The following is a 19,281-nucleotide window of genomic DNA, read 5'->3' as shown; positions in this document are numbered from 1 at the left end:
CTCTGTTGTTGTCCATGTTTGTGAGGTGTGGTAGTGTGTCAGCTCTGAGCCTCTGTTGTTGTCCATGTTTGTGAAGTGTGGTAGTGTGTCAGCTCTGTTGTTGTCCATGTTTGTGAAGTGTGGTAGTGTGTCAGCTCTGAGCCTCTGTTGTTGTCCATGTTTGTGAAGTGTGGTAGTTTTTGTCCATGGTTAGAAGTTTCTAAAGTCTTTTCCTATGTTTGTTCCAGCTGCAGGATGTAAAAGAACAGCCAAGTCAGAGCTGATCAGGCTGGAGATAGTTCAGAAGGTGGGAACTTCTGGATGTGCCTTTGTGTATTTCAGAGGCAATAAAGTGCATGACCCTTGGTTATATGATTGTTTAATGTTACATTAAGGTAATATGAAAGGGGTCTCAATGATCTGTAATTATTAGATAATGATTTTTTTAATTAGATGAAAACAATAATTGTCTAATTACAACAGATCTTTAGAAGATATCAATTTGCGCAATTGTGAGTTTGTAGCTTTCATCATTATGCACATGAAAAACATAGTTTCATTGCAATGGTATATACCAAAGTGCTGTATTTTCTCATAGAAAAAAATAATATTAGGGGCAATAAAACCTGATGACGTCATCCATATGGCTCCCCAAAAATCATATTATGAATTCTGTCATGCCCATCTATCAATATTCATTACGGTTCCATTCTTTCTTAATTCAATAATGAGAAAACCATGGAAGGTCAAAATGCCAATTTAGCTGGTGAAATACCTTAAAATGAACCAATATTGGCATTAAAATGTTAGCAGTTCCATGATGAAAATAAACTTGACCTAGAGATACGTACATGTGCAATTTCAGCCGTCCGTATTAACATGAAATCCATACACCATTTTTTTATATAAATGGACAATTAAAAACCCCAGTTCTATGTCTAACACCTCCGTCGAAAACAGTGCTTGAAGGCCTAGGGCAGAAACGGCCAAAGAAAAAGGCTTTATCCTTCTTTCTGAAAGGTTATACGGAACAAATGCTAATACAGTTATTTAGGGGGAGGGAGGTGCCGCATAGAGTTTTTAGTAGGTTCCTATAGTTGGCGTGTAGCACAAGCTGCCTCTCCATGAGTGCACGATTGCTTTCTGCTGAGTTTTCTTTTAGTGTGCATGCAACTGTTATGCATGTAACAAATACAGTGGGAAACATGTCACAGATACTTGTATTACCTTGCTTCCACGTGCATCTGCCATTTGTCTGAAATTATAACACCTTTACCGCAACTCTATCCAAGCACCCCCCCCCCCCCCACCCCCGGGTACACTAAAACACACCCAGTAACTTTCTAGCGAGGACAGGTCAACGACAATTACTACGGTGTGAAGAGCCCGAATGAGTGGGGGGCCATTCTCACCCTGTCTATCATGCAAATGTCATAAACACACACCAAGCAGGCACTGTGCGGGAGTTCACACAAACAGTTCATCTATGTAACCTCCCGTTTTATTTATAACGGTTTAAAAAGTTTACTTGATGACCAAAAGGTGAAGAGACTAGAGAGATCTTACGACTTGAGATTTTTGAAATGATGGACATGCAACAATTTTTGTCTCGTATTATCACGCGCTCCGTCAGTTGAGTTGTATTAGCCCAACTATACACATAGTAATGTATCGTGGCGTAGTGGATTAACGAGTAGACTTTTGAAACTTATGGTCTCGGGTTCGAATCCAAGTTGTTGTACTTTTTTTTCGATAATATATATTTCACTATTTATCACTTATACGGTCGTTCATATTGAAATTTTGCTTTTATAAGGGTTTGCTTCTTGTGTTCATTTCATAATAACCTTCTTGATACTATCTATTTGCGCTATCACAGTGTGTATTCATTGAAATATATTGACGTGATACTGGTAGTTTATTGTCGAAACATTACAGATCTGGCGGTGTAGTTTACAAACATGTCTTCGCAACTCGTCTGTAGAACGAAACAAATGGAAAAGAGACCTTGCAGACAATCCTAGTTAAATGGGCACAATATACAGTCTTCATACATCCCTTGTAACGTTATTTGTATTTCGAAGATTGAACGTAAAATAAACATGGTTCACAGTTCTAATGCAGTTCTAACTCAGTACAAGTAAGAATACGATTTTACTGCATTATGAAATGTAACGTTCGACTCCAAATAACTAGCAAACTATTAAAAGAAAGCTCGACGAAAATCGTTAATCAACAGACAATAGGTGTGAACTATTCATCCCTGTCCCTGCCGTGCCACTAGATCAGTACGTGGTAATTGGGTACTTTGCATGTGAAGGAATTGTGTCCTCGCTAGAAATCTACTGGTTGTGTTTTAGTAACGAGCCCCCCCCCCCCCCCAAAAAACAACCAGACTGGTGGTGTGGCAACGGTTCATTGGACAGCCATGGCTGAAGACAATTTAACTTCTGTTCATAGGTCAAGGACACTGACCCTGCCGTCCCCCCATCTGATGTCCTCCACTTCTCCCGACCTGGGTCAGCATACGTCATGAGGTCACAACCTCTCAGAGGTCAAAGAGCAAGAGATGTGCAAATGGTAAGGCCCTGGATTCAATCAGTATGTAGATGATGCTATGTTCAATCTGTATCCATGCATGTTTGAAGATGTAGAGAGAGTTTTGGATGAGTGTTGACGTGCTTAAATATGTCACCAATGTCACAAAAAGCAACAGTTTTCGATTACAAGCAACCATCATTAGTATTGTTCAGTAAACAGACATTTTTACAAAATAAACACCCTTCTGATGTTATTGAACATTGAATCTTATAAATCATACTTCCAGTTCTTTATTCCTGCCTCCAGGTTCCACAGGTCCTGACGTCATAGAAATCATTCACAAAAAGTTCCTTTTTGGAAGCGAATAGACGTGCATGATCATTGTTAACTAGATAACATTATTTAACTTTGCATAATTGTTGCTTTTCTACTTTGAAAAGAACTTTATTTGAGAGGCGCAATACAAGTTCTCCGTCAGCTACTCTGTTTACAATGTCATCATGGGTGGAAATTAACTTTATTACCGTCAGATTGTATTAAAAATCAAGATTTAACGGTCAATAACATCAGAAGTTTGTGTGTTTTGTACAAATGTTTAATATGTTCATGTTCATAGAAAAATACTGTCATGGCAGAATGTTATCATTGATGTTGAATTATGGTGTCATAAGGTCGCAGCCCACAGTATTTATCCGCAACCCCAGTGGTCTGTTACGTAGGGGTAAAAAGGTAGTGCGGCCAAAATCTGGAAGCGCCTGTAAACACCGTAACGTGAAAGACAGCGGGGGATGAGCTTTGCTATATGGTAGTATAAGAAGTCGACTTTCAGGTGGTATGTGTAAGGTTTTGATGTTTGTCCATTTGGTGTATAAATGCGCGTGACCTTTACAGCTGCCTGCCCCTGTGAGTCGGCTGCAGTTCCCTGCATGACCCCATTTATTAAAAGAGGTCTTTGAAAATTTCAAAACGACAACTTTTTCTGTTTTTCAATCATTTTGGTAGGTTGTACCCTTGACTTCAAGATATTAGTTTGTCGTGCTTGAAAACTGCACCCTACTATGATTTTATCAGCGTCGATGGCAGTCACGTTGTGGTCCTTAACTATAGAAATCCCCATAGGCCGAAAACTGTGTTCTGCTACCTTGAAGCACCTCCAATTCTGCTGAAATCTGACTAATTCTGTGCTGATATTCCCTTACTACAGGATGCTGCAGCAGCCAGCGGGGATGTGTTGATGTCAGCAGGACACAGAATAACCTCCAAAACTCAACCAGCCTTCAACCTGTGGAGAACCTAGGGTGGAAATTAGGCAACCACCAAGATCTCAGGATAGGAGCAGGGAATGGAGAAAAAGCCACAGCTATATAACAAATTTGAGGCATTCCACATTTCATACCGGCTGAATTGGTCAAACATGAACGTAAAACATTCCTGGATTTTACATATACAGTAATCCTTGCGGAAAGAGTTTTTAAACCTCATACCTCCATGAAATGTAAGTGTTTGTATCGGGGTTGGTTTGGTTTTTGTGATGGTGGGGTTATGGCGGGGGACATGGTCAATAGTTTATGAAAGGACAAAGAATGACTAACAGTATAGGGTCTAATTAAGGACTACAAGCAGAGGGCAGTCAGTTTTACACACTCCAGGACCTACACACTAGACTGCCAAAGTAATGAGATGGCTAAATTTTCAAAATAGACACCATAAATGTTGTAACAAGAAATGAAGCAACAAAATAAACTGTCCTCACTCCGCTGGAGTCCTTAATTAGACGGTTTGTACAAAATCCCAGGAGATATGCAGCTACTACAACACACTGTCAACTGATACCCTTTATCGATGACCTACTAGTACATGTAAACTATACCATTCCATACCAAGGGGTTTAGAATATAAATTAAACCCCTGCTGCAGTACCACGGCCAACCACCAGAGGGCCATAAATGCCCACCTACCCAGAACCATTGCAAACCTTCCTGAAAACAGAAGAAAACCAGACTGAAAACAGTATGGCAACAATAATTCTTCATGGAGCTAATCACGTGTATTTAGTGTGTTTTGTAAGGCTTCTTATACTGGCATTGTTAGAGCTTGCAGTAAAAAGTGAATGCACACATTCAAGAAAGCTAGTGTCTGTCCCACATATTACACCTAGCTACACCTGGTGGCAGAGGTACATGTACAATGTAGGTGTCATAAATGATGATAATCCATGTACTGGGATAATTCATTCATCCATATTACAAAGAGAAATCATGTCACACCTGTTGGCATCATCCTGGTCATATGCTTAATTCCATTGGAAATTTTTTGTGTACAGCTTTATAGTATACATACATGCTTTAGTAGACACAGGAAGTTATGTAATGTTATTGCAGGGAAGTGTAGGATGATTGAAGATGAGGGTGTTTTTTTTTTCATTTTTCTTCCATATGATACCATGCAGTTTATGTGAGTCATTGTGTTGTCTCAAATCAGGGTTTGTAGTAGAAAAATAGGTTTCTATTCCCCCAAATACTGTAACAGGTATGTTTGAGACTTAGGACTTGTCAATTTAACACTCCATTACTGGGTTATCTATGCAGAGATAAGTAAGTACAGTAAGTACTTCTGCCTAACTAAGTGAAATATTGGCCCCCTGGCAGCAAAGAATATTACTGCAGTTAAGTTTTTTCCTACTTATTACGTCTAGTGTAATTCTGTCAACTGCTACATGGATTGCTGCAAACTTTATGATTCATTACCAAGGTCTATATGTGTATGTAAATAAGGTGTGTTTTATGTAAATAAGGCATATGTTAATTCAAGAAATATTGAATTAATTAATTGTGTACAAAGTCATGTCATCAGCAGCAAAAAGTTCTCACTGTCTTCATGAATTTATTCACCATACTGTGGAAAATAGCAATGGACATCATACAAAGTATGTAAGAGCAGTAACGTTGTGCCTTGGGGATAAAGCCCCAATATCCTGACAATATGATTATGTATATTATTTAACTTACATCATTCTAACATTGTATGACCTGGCTGAGTCAGTTACATACACTGTATCATAAAACAATTTCTATACATTTGTACCTTTGCCCAATAAATACTTGTCACATTAACTATGTCAAGCATACCCTAATTTCCATAATCTATGTTCAATGATATTAACCATCTAAAGGAAAATCCCCATCATTAATCTGACATTTAAAGGTTTCTCATTGCCAAAAAAATCATATCAGTTGATGTCTACCCAAATAACAAGTTGTTCAAAGTTTCCTGAGACCAAGAGATTATATATGCCACCTAAAAATCTCTAGACTCTATTGTGTCCATGATAAATGATAAAACAAAAACCAAGTTGTGATGCAGTTCCACAGAAAGTTGCTTGGAGCCCATAAACCTATCTAAATATCAGATAGATGCTATATATATCATAAAGATCCATCCACAATTTCTATTGTTACGCTGCAAACAAACACACATACATGTACATATTCAAAAGCGGCATCAATAACAACGTTGGCAAAGGTATAGCACAAACACACTGCATCAGAAAAAGGCAAAGCGCACTATATCAGAGCATGTTAATTGACAACAACAAAAATAGTAAAACAAACACCAGCCACAAAATGGGCTATATACATGTGTAGCTGTTGCCTTGGAATGTTTTTATCAGCTTCACAAACTATCAAATTCACAGTTGCATACAATCATTCAACCATGATGCAAAATTAAAACGACTGAAATCCTTTTGGTAAGCCAACCTGGATTAATTTGCTAACATGATGGTTTCTAGAACAAAGTGGATTCCAGGCGGCTTGTTCTGCACCACATTTCTAAGGCTTCAACAAGACAACAGTTCAATGTCGATCGAAGACCAAGAATCCGATACAAAAGTACAATTCTGTACGGGCTTACAGCAACATCAGTGGGAGAGATCGCATTATGGACTGAAACAGTTAGAGTGTGGGTGCGCCACGAACGCAAAATGCAAACCAGCTTAAGTCAACTTGTAAGCCAAGCCAAATTGAACCACTCTGATTTTTGTATCATGAATGGGGCCTGCATGTAAGTAAAACAGGCAACTGCCTTTGTCCCCTATTTGCAATGTTACAGTTCTGGTCATTTACTATAAGTGCAGGCAGTTTGATTTTCTAGTGTGGCTGACACAGTCCATATCTCTGCTGCTAATATTCTTAAATACAGGGAAGCAGTGGTAAATGTATAGGCTAATAACCTATGATAAAAGCTTACAATTTCCCATAACTAAAGGGGCATTCCACTCCAGAAGGAAGCATTATTTTCTGATACATATTAATTTTAGGAAGTAATATATGCATACTACTTCACATTATTCCATGGTTATTGAAAATTTGATCCGTGTACAACTAAGTTAGTGTTGGAAGTTTTGCATGGTACTTAGAGTGTCCTATTGCGTTAGAAAACACACATTGCATAATTTACTACAAGTGGAATTCAATAAAAGGTCGGCTGATTATATTGTCTATTGGAAAATAACAATTCCCTCTGGAGTGAAATGCCCAGAACTGCACTTGAATCAATCTGAGGCATGTAAGTTCTTCCTTTGAGTAACATGTCCCAGGTTCCAGCTCTGCTTACTTCCTGGCTATGTCATAGTTCTCTGCAAACCAGTCACATGTCTCCTTCAGAGCTGCACAAACAACAGATCAAATAACTGGAGTCATTCTTTTAAAAAAATTTATAAAAATTACCCTAACTGCATACAACCTAGTACGACATACAACATGTAATACAAATATTTACTAAAGAAACTTCACACAAAAATCTATTTAGAAACATAGAAGACAATAAAATTGTTCATGCAACTCCTACTAAGAGTCAACCTAGTTCATCCCTACAACTAACCAAGTACTGATGACAGGTTGAATTCACCTGAGTTCTAATTACAATTATGGGCTATGGGAAACTTTCCATCTTTGAAGTACAAGAAAAAAAGAAATATTAGAGTGCTGAGATTAAAATATTTGCAAAGGTTGACTAGACAAACTTGTTGTATTCTTGCTAAATCATATCAAAACCTTTTAACCAGACACTTACCCTGTTTGATCGGGGTGAACTTGAAGTCAGGCTGGTACTTCCTGAGTTTGGCATTGCTGGCCGTCTTCTTAAACTGACCGTCAGATTTAGTGGTGTCATACTGGGCACAGTTAGGGTCCATAGAAATATATAATGCTATAGATATGAATATCTATAATACTGTTATGTGATAAGTGTCACTTCTAAGTAGATGATAAAATCATTTATTGCATGTCTCATCATCATCATATCTGGTCTAGTGAGGAAACCAGTGAATGTGACATTTATCTATAGTTATTGCAGATTTAACTTTTATTCGTCATCAAACAACACCTCACTTTAAACTGTTACCGGACGGGAAGTCTTTGATCATCTTCTTCAAATGCATAGTTCCAACAGTCGATGATCTTGTATTTATGCAACAAGAAGCATTGCGTCTGATTGAGAGTTCCTGGTAAAAAAAAGCTAGCCTCCATTTCAGACTTCTGTACTAGTTCTAGCTTTTATTTTATGGAGAGATTGGTGGATTATGATTGTCAGCATGGGCTAAGGTTATCTAATGACAGAACAGGGAGTTTCTGCAGCACTGAAAACTCTTTCTCCTGGCATACAGAACCTTAGCCCATATTGACAATCTGAACCCGCAATCTCCCCATAGAACAAAAGCCAGTGCTGCCAGAAGGCTGCAAAGGAGGCTTAAAAAGGGCCAAGTTACATGTTTGTACAGCACCTTCACAGTGTTCTCACAACTCCTGTGATATTCAATATATTGTGGCAACTCCTCCATCTTACAAGTTTGGGTTGTTATTGCTGGAATTCCAGTTGGAGTGTCCTGCATTATGAACAAGAAGGATACAATGACCTCTCCTTTAAAGTCCATGGCCTCCACCACCAGCTCTGCACACTCCTTAATGGAGATCTCATCCTCCTCCCCAACTGTAACAAAAGACAGCTGCCATGAGTCCTACAAATGTAATCACTGTACTGACCTGTGAGTCCTTAGTCCAGTGAGTATTGAAAAAGACTGGAACTACATAAGTATGGACACAAGCCAGATATCACACCCTTTGAGATCTTTCCTACATGTAGGCTGCTCTGATGGTTCCCCCCCCCCCCTTCACCATGATTAAACTAAGCCAAGTACAGGTCGTAGCAATAAGGCACAGCATGATATAAGAAAATGGTATCATACTATAATGGTATCATCTATAGAGACTGCTACATGCTACAATGTAGTAGGTACAAAATCTGATAGATATCAACTTCTTCTCGCTTCTTAAAACAGTTGTTAACATATGGACAGATGGCACCAATAATATATGGTTTATCTAACTGCATAAGGAATACCAATTTTTCGTAGCGGAAATAAGGGAACATATCTTGCATATAATCAAAGAGGACAATCTCTAGTATTATGAAAGTTTGCAATTTTTGCATTTCTCCACACATTACAAGTAGGGTTAAGTGATCTATATCTTTGTAATTTGTTCTTGCTATGCATTTCTGTCTGGAACGATTGGAGGTAATTATCTTTTAAATGTAAGTACCTACTTGTTGTGTGATAAGAATATATTCTACAAACCTGATGAAACTATTTTCAGAAGTGTCTTTTAAATGTTTGTCGATTGTTTGAACAGAAAAATACACTAAAAAAAATAAGGAATTACAGAAACACTTTTTCTTGAAGTAACCTAACACTTCATACATATATACATAACGTTACATACATACATACAAACATTTCATAACTCGTCATGAAGAGTTGGATTCAAACACGTATACACCATGACATTGTGTAAACCAGGTTTTTCTGAAACGGTACATTACTGACTGACCTGAGAGAATGATGGGGTCGACCTCCTGATAGTCCTTCAGTACCCACACCATGAGGCGCGCCAGGTCCTGGGGAACAGTACAAGTACAGAGTCATGACATTTGTTACTGTTCATCTCATCACCAAGTTTCGACTACAACGGTTACAGTAGAAAGCAACAGTGAAGACTCAGCAATTTTCTTGTGATTCAACTTTCAAATCTTCCCATGATTGCTGTATGATCTTTATTTGTTGGATCAACATAAAAATAGTCCGATGAGGAAGTGTGTGCACTCAGCCAGTATAAACAGTTTTTCAAGTTTCCCCCGGTTCTTTAGCTATGGGTACTTCTGTCATGTATACTAAGAGTCAAGGGAATACTGCTACTGTATTAAAGTTTGCAGTTAAGTTTTTAAGTTCAAAAAGAAGAGGTCACCATACAAACCACAAACATAAAACCACTGTGAAATTGTCTGCAATTACAGTAACTTAGTTACATGTAGCTCAATTACAAGATATACTCACATAAGAATAAATAAACTGCCTCCTTGGTGACCCTGTGCCCCAGACTGTCAGCGGTTTGTTGTCTCCTGTTAAACAAACATTTTATTTCATTCCTCTGAACAGACACAGAATCAGCATTACATAGTACAGAAAAAAGAAGCTACTTATTAATAATATACAGTAATTTTCTTTGGTTATTATATTGTGATAAACAAACATGCTGTACATTATAATCCATTCCTGATATTGTGCTACATGAAAGTCATGGGTTTGAAGTGCCTGGGTCAGAAAAGTGTTACATGTAGATATACACACTACTGTACACCACTTACTCTTGGCCATGTAGACCTTGTGCATGAGTCCAGGCACCACATGACCATCCTCCAGACTGAAGTTATCATGAGGGCCGAACACATTAGTGGGAATGACTGAGGTAAACGTGCAGCCATGCTGAACATAGTATGCCCTGTAACAGAAGGAACTTGTGTTAACTTGGTTTGGAATGAAATGAGACAAACAAAATCTCAGCAGATAGAATACTTTATATGTAATTCATGCCCAGTAGCTTATTGCATGACATTGTACATGTACATGGTAGAAGCATAGGGGACATACATGTGACAAAGGACAGTGATTTACATTATTGTAAACAGAGACTAGGCAAATACTACTGTTGGCTATATGTAGACAAATTGGGTTTGATTTCTTTTTTGGAAGAAGAGAAAGACGAAAAGCCCCACTTTTTCTACAATTTGTGGGATTGCTGCAATTTTAAGAGGAAAGCAGTTTTCTGATTGTGAATCAGTCAAGTTGATCAAAGCTCCTTGTCTGAACAGAGGGATTCATTCTAGAGGTGATTACTGGTGCGAAACCAGAAATACTAAATGGGTTTAAAGAAAAGTTGACCACAAAAAATCAGCATTGAAATCAACATTTTGCTTATATATGGAATCCTCATGTTCTTGCAAAAAGTAGGAGGAATCTACATAGAAACTGAAGGTTTTACCTGTTCTGGACGTCTATCATCCTTTTCGCATGGGAATAGCCAAAGTTGGACTCATGGGGAGGGCCATTGTGGACCTATGAGAACAAAATCAAAACCAACTTACTTTACATAATTATAAATAAGATTATTCAATATTAGGCAGACACTATTACCTACGAGGGGGGATCAGTAAGTTCTCGGCCTCACCCAGAAAGAATGAGCACAACTCAGATTTAGAAGCATTGCTGTTAAGTAACTATTAAGTCTTACATGAATATGTACCAAATTCAAATTATTGTGATCATTACTTTTCAGGCAACACCCCATAACTTTAGGTAAGGGAGAAGGAAATAAACGTGGACATTTGAGCTGTGACCTGAGGTGTGTGTGTCAACTTGCACTGCTGGAAGTCAGACACCCACTTCTTTCTGCTTGTTAACTTTGCACATTGTACACCATTACACTGCCCCTCTGTACAAAGTTAGTCTCTGTAACATAGCGCTAAGTTAACTTCATACTTCACCCATCTGTACGAAGTTAGATTATGTAACACAGGGCTAACCTCACTTCATACTTCGTACATTGTAGAAATGTACATCAACAGTATCAACCCTGCCCCTCTGTACGAAGTTTCATTTTTTAACTTTGTACACCAACCCTGCCCCTCTGTACGAAGTTAGATTTGTTAACTAAAACATACTTCGTACAACATACACCAACCTTGCAAAGTTAGCTTATGTAAAATAGGGCTAAGTTAACTTCGTACACTTGCCCCGACCATATGTACAAAGTTAGATCACATCACTCACAACTTCTGTCACTGTAACTTCATACAACTTCGTGCAACTTTGTACACGCTAACTTTGTACCTTTCACCTCCTGTTTCCTACCAATCATGTATCAAATAATCATAGGTCTCTTACCATAGTTTCGTCGATGGGGTACGTCGTCTTGTCGGGAAAGATGCAGGTAGAGAGACACGAGACACATTTCCTCACACCATTTTCATAGGCAAGATGTAGCACATTGTCGTTGATACGTATGTTATTCCTCTGGAAAGGATAATTCATTCGTGTAAGTATCATTCAACACAATACATAAGGCTCGACAACACATAGATGTATGGTGGCGTCGTGTGGTGTAACGTGGCCTTGTGCCCTTGGGAAAGGCACTTTAATCTTTATACAACTTCCCTCATTTCACTCAGGTGTAGATGAGTACGTGGCTTCGGTAAAGGCCGTATCGAACAGCAACACCTCAAGCAAGTAAAAGAACCCACCAAACTTCTTGAAAAGAGTAGGTGTCCCTGATGGTATGAATGGATCAAATCTACCATACCACTCAAACATCACAACTGTAGTATGTCCAGAACACAAGATGTCTAAACCAGAAGTTCCTATGCAGTACCATAAGAAGCCACTGGAGGACCTGTAATCTAACAATACAGCTGAACACCTACCAAGAAGTCCAGGTTGTACTTGAGGTTCTTGAACAGCCCCCCCACCATGGCTGCCAGGTGGATGACATGGGTCGGCTGGTGCTTGTCAAACAGGGCCTGGGTGGCTGTGGTGTCTCTGGAATAATCATACAACAACATAGTCATTTAAAAACTTAGTACTTCATCCCGAGCTCTAGCCAGCTGCACATTTTCATCTGTCAGCCAATTCCCATTGTCGTGACAACCGTGAAATTAACTGATTTTGCTATGACACTACAAATGTTGTCATTGAGAGAAAATCAGACGCCACGCTGACGTTTAGTAATACAATTTCTATATGAACAACTTTTAAAGTCTCTATTAATGTCATCAGCTAAAACAAGGAGATCAGAAACATGCCGGCCCTGTGCACAGGGAATCCCTGCAGCCCTGACCAGTGCTATCAGCAGAGAACTAATTTGTTCATAGAAGAAATGTTGGACATAAAAACAAGTATAACTTTGCTTTCCTTTTGATATGAGTTTTGAGGCCACAAAATCTCCAAAATGGCACAAATTGAAGGTGAACAACACTGATGTGTATGTGTGTGTGTGCATGTGTATGTGTGTGTGCCTGTGTATGTGTGTGTGCCTGTGTATGTGTGTGCCTGTGTATGTGTGTGCCTGTGTGTGTGCCTGTGTATGTGTATGTACTAAGTGCCTGTGTGTGTGTGTGTACTAGTATGTGTATGTGTGTGTGTGTGTGCCTGTATATATGTGTGTGTGTGTGTGTGAGTGTGTGTGTGTGTGTGTGTGTGTGCCTGTATGTGTATGTTTATGTTTGTCAGGGTGACGATGATGTTTTATAGGGGATTTAGTCTGTGTGACAGGAAGGGTTGGTGTGGACTGCTGCAGAAAATTGATAACTATTGTACTTACGTGAGGTCGGCATCCTTGGACGACACAAATATCCACTCCTCGTCCTCGCTCTGCTGTTCCTCCACCACCCTGCGGATAGCCTGACCAACCAGACCTGTCCCCCCGGTCACCAGGACTCGCATCGCAACCTTGGTACGCTTTGCCTCGCCATTCTGGGCTGCCATGTTATCTGTGTGCAGAAGTCAATGCCATTGAAAGTACAACATGGACATAAGATATGCATTTTGAACCTTGGTAGTTTTAGAGGTCATCAACAAATGTTATTTGTCAGGGCATGGCCACCTTTATGAGGGATATGGGAACAGGAAGTGACATACCAAATGTTACATAAATACAAGTTAGACAACAGACCTGAATTAACTTGAAGTCAGAAACTGTCAGAAGATCAACCTTTATACTTATAGTGTCTACTAATGTACATATGTATACATTTACAGGTACCACTCTTCTGGCCAAGCCCTGTTCACCTGGTAAGACTCACCTATACTTAAGCTGTCACCTAATAATGGCCCTATTTAGTCATGCACTCATGCATGCAAAGCAGCAAAACAGGTTACCAGCCATAGTACTTTAAATGCAGAAACTTTCACTGTGGTTTACTGTTCGCAGTTTTTGTTTTTGTTTAGTAAGTGAGTGTTTTTGCGGTGGCCGCTTCACTGCGAATTTTCACTGCCTTTTTCACGGCAGTACGAGACTACAGTTCATGGTGCTACAATGTACCACCAAATTAAATCCCCACAAACTTAAATGCATTTACAACTTATTAGTATCAGTATTAGTATTGAGACTTATTGAAGATTTATTTTTCTTACAAATCGCGAAAAGGAAGAAACTGTAACTAAAAGTGTAAGAACCTGTTACTAGTGGGATTACAAGGGGCAGACCTGAAGGATAGAGGACTAGTACCATTGCTGTCAGAATGAAAACTACAGGAGCTATTATTATCAAAGGAAGCTCAGAGGCAAAAGAAGCTGCAGAGTGTCCAGCAGCACAACACAGTGGACTACCGTATATTCTCGAATAAAGTACGCACTTTTTTAACTTTTCAAAATTGAAAAGGTGCTACAAGTTGTTGCCAAAGTTGGGGTGCGTACTTTATTTGAGGTCACTGCACAGAGAAATGGTAAAAAAAGCCTAAAATAAAGCAAGGTGGAGCTACACTTCTAGTAATGTTTCAAAACATGCACATTGTTGTTGTCTTGTAGTTGTCTAAACATGAAACAAAGAAATTGTCTAAACATGATTTACATAAGATTGGCATTTGCATACAATCCTTTTGAGTTAGTGACTTTGACTTGTACAACTGGTTTTTCCTGATTTCTTCTACCAGTTCTCAGTGATTTTTATAATTTGCAGTAGGCAATTCACAAGTTCATAGAGACAATGACAGTGTAAATGCAGGTTATTTCATGCAAAATAACCTTGGGAAAACATCATAAATTTGAATTTATCCAGTTAAAGGTCTGTTCAAAATTGGTGGAGAAGGGGTGCGTACTTTATTTGAGTTTTTCCATTTTACCTTTCAGTCCCAAAGATCTGTCTAAGACTTGTCCAAAATCAGGGGTGCGTACTTTAATTGGGGTGCGTACTTTATTCGAGAATATACGGTACTGTTTCAGGGCCTACCAGTAGCCTTGGCACAATGTGGTCCCACCAGTTCTGACAACTGAAAAGTAACAAACATGAAGACTAAATGCCAGAAATTACATGATTGTGCTGCAGGCCAGGTGAGAAATTTAAAAGTACAGTGTGCCAAAATGAAAACTCCAGCAAACTCTCTGCTTATATTAACTTTCATTCAACACAATGGTGTGCACGGATCAAATTTGGAATGACCACTGTTGCCTTCTTCAGGATTAATAATGACCACTTACTTCAAAACGTAAACTCCTTCAGAAGAGTTACGGACACATCATCCTACTTAGTAATATAATTGACATTTGTCATCAATTGTGCCAGGAGGAAGGTAAAAATTTTTATGTCATACCTGTGACGCGAAAACGTTTGGTGTTTCTGACCGGGCCGTAACTTCCATATCAGACCGGTTCGAAAGGCGTATCACACAGGCTCCATTCGAATAAATTGACCTGTTTCGAGCGGGCCGAATACGGCACGGTTGGCAATTCGAATACCTGATTCGGACATTGGAACATTGCTGTTGCAACACTTTTTTGTTCGAGGGCACCAAATTTGTTCAACTTCTGGCGCATTTCGCATCAAAACATGGGTTTTCTCAGGTGGGTATTGGTCTCAGCCCTCCCGCGGGTCGGATCACCCCCGGCCTTCGGCCGTCGTGCGATCCGACCCACGATCGGGCTGACACCTTGGGTGATACAGAATACACCGTGTTGTATTCTATATATATATCTTCCCAGCGGTCAATAAGTGTTTTATTTGCAAAATCATGCCCGAGGGCTAATTGCATATACAGTCTCAAGAACTAAGCTAATTGCATATACAGTCTCAAGAACTAAGAATAATACATAAAACTAGTGTCTAATCAACTACATGGTACTATGGATACTATTGTCGGATTTGACTTCTTCTTTGAAGGCAGTGGTTAATGAACTGTCCCACGTTCTGTATGATGGTGGGGTTTTGTGCTTTTAGTAGAAATATAGTCTTTTGGTGATCACTTAGTTGGTAAAAGCTTGGTGAAATAGTGACAACTGATTGAAATAATGTGTTTCTTTCGGTCAATAACAAAAAAAAAGGAGCATCAGCAGTTTATGCTAGTGTCGGTCAGGTAACTGGAAACACAGCATTTTTTTCTAGGCCTGTGATAGCCTATGGCTACAATTGTATATGAGGATCTACATCCTAGCTATAGTTGTAAGGATTTACCACAAATTTGCAGTACAACTCTTACAACCACATTGCTCATGTACAGGTATTCTGCTACCATTTAGTAAAAGTTACACTGCACTACCATTCCCAGATTCTGTATGCTAGCATACAAACACTAACCAGACCCAGTAATTTGAATCTACCAGGTCAGTATAAATACTAGTAATCCATATCCAGCTGCTGAGATACAAGTGGACGTCCCTAGGGACATTTAAACCGTGGGCAGCATTTTTAGGCCAGGTCAGATAGAAAGCTTAGAAAGCATTGAACAATGGTAATGTTTGTTACAGTTATCTCTGTAAAACATTGTGTTAAGCATCAGGGCTCGAAACACTTCTTCTGCAAACCCGAAAAATTACCTGCACCTAACAAATCTTAGCTGTACAACTCTGAATTTGGAAAGTATGGACCATATTAAATTGTTCAGGAACCATTGCTATTTATTCTTTTATACCTATATACAAACATGTAGGTGGTAAGGATCAATGCAACAGTCCAAATACACCTACATCATACATTTATGTATAAAACCCAGTACATGGACCAGTGCAGGTTAGGTACCGGTGCAGGTAGGCATCAGAAATACCCGCACAGCTCCAATTTTACCCGCACTAACCTGCATATGCAGGTGGTATTTCAAGCCCTGAGCATCATGGGATACAAATGGTAGTCAATGACCCTTTCTTGTTTCTTAGAAAGCCTGTTAAAGCGTCACAAAAACAGCGATTTGTAGTCTTATACATTTTGTACATGTACAACTACAAGGATAATATAACCCTGGCATTCATCATACTCATGGTGGTAACATTTGTTACCGAATTTGGCAACAGGCATAAACCACCTCACACAGCCTTGACTTGTTCAAGATCAATGACAGCAGCAATCTGACGTGATCGGGCAGAGGGCCTGGATAGCTGGCTTCACCTGCCGAAAAATTATCCTGGGAACTGAATTGTTACATTTTTTGGCTACTATTTGAATTCTTCATTGCCTTCACAGGCGACGGGTTTAGGGAAAAGGCTGGGCTGTCTACCTGGGCTGTCTACCTGGGCTGGCTATCACGTCAGGCTACTTGGACCTACGAAAGCCAATTGGGACAAAGCTGTTTCAGCAGTAGGGGTTGTTTGTGCTCAATGAAGAAGCTATGTGTGAAGGAACTGTGCATGGGCTGTATGTGAAGGAGCTGTGTTTGAAGGAGTGGTGTGTGAAGGGGCTTTGTTTGAAGCAATTGTGTGTGTTACATAACCCAGAGGTTCTGGGTTCAAATCAGTTGATATGCCACCGATCTTGTACCCTTGGGAAGGGCTATTAACACGACTTATCGGGCTGATTGGATTAGTCTTAAGACTTGTGGCTAGTTGGTCAAAGGCGTCCAGGAGCCGTTCTTTAGTGGCTGTCAGGGTCCAGGCTTCTGCGCCATACATTAGGATCGTCAATTGAATTGTGAGGAGCTTCAAATAAGCGTTGCTATTTAGTGCAAGGGTCTGGAACAGCTGCCATTCGGTGCTAACTCAGGTGACCTCAATACGACAGCAATTACCCCAGTTTTGAACCACTTACACTGGGAAGGAAGGACCCCTAGTCTTTTTCGTAAGTGTGGTGGGTTCTTTGCCCTATCTGAGGGAGGGCCCTTACCGAAGCTAGGTACTCTTTTCTCTACCCTAGTGAAGGGAGGAAAGTCGTGTTAAGAGCCCTTCCCAAGCACACAAGATCGGTGGCATATCAACTGATTCGCGCGCCGCTCTGGGTTATGTAACGTACACGGCTCTTTCAAATATGTAGTTGTAGCTCCTTCACACACTGCCACTTCAGATGCAGCTCATAGACATAATAACACACAGATCCTTCAGACACAGCTTATTCGTTGAGCACAAACAACCCCTACTGCTAAAACAGCTCTTGTCCCAATGGGCTTTCGTAGGTCCAAGTAGCCTGACGTGATAGCCAGCCCAGGTAGACAGCCCAGGTAGACAGCCCAGGTAGACAGCCCAGCCTTTTCCGCAAACCCATCAGGCGACAGCCATGGCTATAAATATATATAATAATCTTCCAAGCCATCGACCAATATCAGTGTTGTGGTGCATCGTAGTTATACGTCTGTGCACAAAAGCAAGGTGGAAACTGTTCTGAATGGTAAAGGAATACATCAATTTTGAGAAGTTGGACTTACACTAGGATTTCTTTGGTCAGAATGAAATTTCGCCTTGATACTAGTGTTACCAGCTTCTGCCTGTGTGTCGGCTGCAGTACCATGACCTCCGCTGGGGGTCAACTAAAAAAGAATCAGCACGTAAAACCCTGCTCATTTTCAGATATTTTGTATTTAACCCTGAAATCCAACATATGAAATTCTTGTAACTTGCTTGTCCACCCTGCTTTATATTTTGAGGTGTGGAACCTCCTCACTTTGTTGTCCTTGATCAAGGAGCTTTTATCAAGCTTGCCTTGATGTGTAGATCCCCTAGGCAAAAAAATTGTGTTTGCTACCTTGAGCCACATGAGGTCAGAGTTCGAGGCTGCTAATTAAATGATTTGATCTTTGCTCAAATGCTTCCATTGACATTCCTGGTCAGTCAGGGAGGCAGCTGAGTCTTCAGATAAAAGTCAGGATGGTTGGGAGTGGTCGGCAGTAGGTTCTTCGTTCATTCCGTGCACGGTTGGGAGTTGGTTTCTACTGATTCTGAAATTATGGCTGGTACAGGCATGGCCTAAAACTGGTCAGACTGCTCTCTGCCAACCGTCAACCTTGGTTGGGGTATTTAAAGGTCTAGGGGGAAAAGTCCTGAATGTGTAAGAGGGGTTTAAAAAATATGTAACGTCATGTGTGTAACATTTGGGTGTTGGGGTTCTATACTAGCTTATCAGAAACTCAGAGCCAACCAGTTCAATTGCTATTTGCCAGTCAGGGCTTGAAATACTGGGTGCATGTGCACCCTAGTGCATCCATAATTGGAGCTGTGCACCCAATTACTTTCTGTGGGTGCACCTGGTGCAACCAAATACTTTCGTAGGTTTATGAATATAAAGATATCAACATATACTAGTATACACCACATTCTTGACATCTAAGTGTTAGAAAGATAATAGAATGTCTGCATAGTACATTTGTACTTGTTTCAGAATTTGAGATTGAAATTTCGGTTCATCAAAATTATGTTTTTCTGACATTCTTGTTTGTTTTATGAGGTGCACCCAAAAATTTGTT

General features: G+C 39.8%; 2 protein-coding genes across 5 annotated transcripts in view; one reads left to right on the top strand and one right to left on the bottom strand.

Moving 5' to 3' along the window:
* The window catches only part of LOC118406767 (ankyrin-3-like), an 11,220-nt gene extending 6,949 nt beyond the window's left edge, over window positions 1–4,271 (top strand). The window contains exons 5-7 of the mRNA XM_035807078.1: window positions 228–286; window positions 2,440–2,559; window positions 3,725–4,271. Of these exons, the coding sequence (XP_035662971.1) occupies window positions 228–286; window positions 2,440–2,559; window positions 3,725–3,817 (272 nt within the window). The 3' untranslated portion in view covers window positions 3,818–4,271. The remainder of the gene's footprint in view (window positions 1–227; window positions 287–2,439; window positions 2,560–3,724) is intronic.
* Window positions 4,272–4,943: 672 nt separating this feature from the next.
* The window catches only part of LOC118406762 (GDP-L-fucose synthase-like), a 16,005-nt gene continuing 1,667 nt past the window's right edge, over window positions 4,944–19,281 (bottom strand). For 2 of the 4 annotated variants that reach the window (XM_035807071.1, XM_035807072.1), the window contains 10 exons: window positions 13,230–13,398; window positions 12,334–12,448; window positions 11,798–11,926; window positions 10,896–10,969; window positions 10,222–10,355; window positions 9,911–9,975; window positions 9,408–9,474; window positions 8,429–8,508; window positions 7,594–7,693; window positions 4,944–7,186 (listed from right to left, as the gene is read on the bottom strand). In XM_035807071.1, coding sequence (XP_035662964.1) covers window positions 7,131–7,186; window positions 7,594–7,693; window positions 8,429–8,508; window positions 9,408–9,474; window positions 9,911–9,975; window positions 10,222–10,355; window positions 10,896–10,969; window positions 11,798–11,926; window positions 12,334–12,448; window positions 13,230–13,393 — 984 coding nt within the window. In that variant the 5' untranslated portion in view covers window positions 13,394–13,398 and the 3' untranslated portion in view covers window positions 4,944–7,130. Of the gene's footprint in view, window positions 7,187–7,593; window positions 7,694–8,428; window positions 8,509–9,407; window positions 9,475–9,910; window positions 9,976–10,221; window positions 10,356–10,895; window positions 10,970–11,797; window positions 11,927–12,333; window positions 12,449–13,229; window positions 13,399–13,580; window positions 13,698–14,855; window positions 14,896–19,281 lie in introns of those variants that run through there. The other 2 variants (XM_035807073.1, XM_035807074.1) reach the window with 2 other exon arrangements.

The sequence above is a fragment of the Branchiostoma floridae genome, chromosome 19 (genome assembly GCF_000003815.2).
Source record: "Branchiostoma floridae strain S238N-H82 chromosome 19, Bfl_VNyyK, whole genome shotgun sequence".
NCBI classification, from domain to species: domain Eukaryota; kingdom Metazoa; phylum Chordata; class Leptocardii; order Amphioxiformes; family Branchiostomatidae; genus Branchiostoma; species Branchiostoma floridae.
This window is presented reverse-complemented; position numbering and strand designations above follow the sequence as displayed.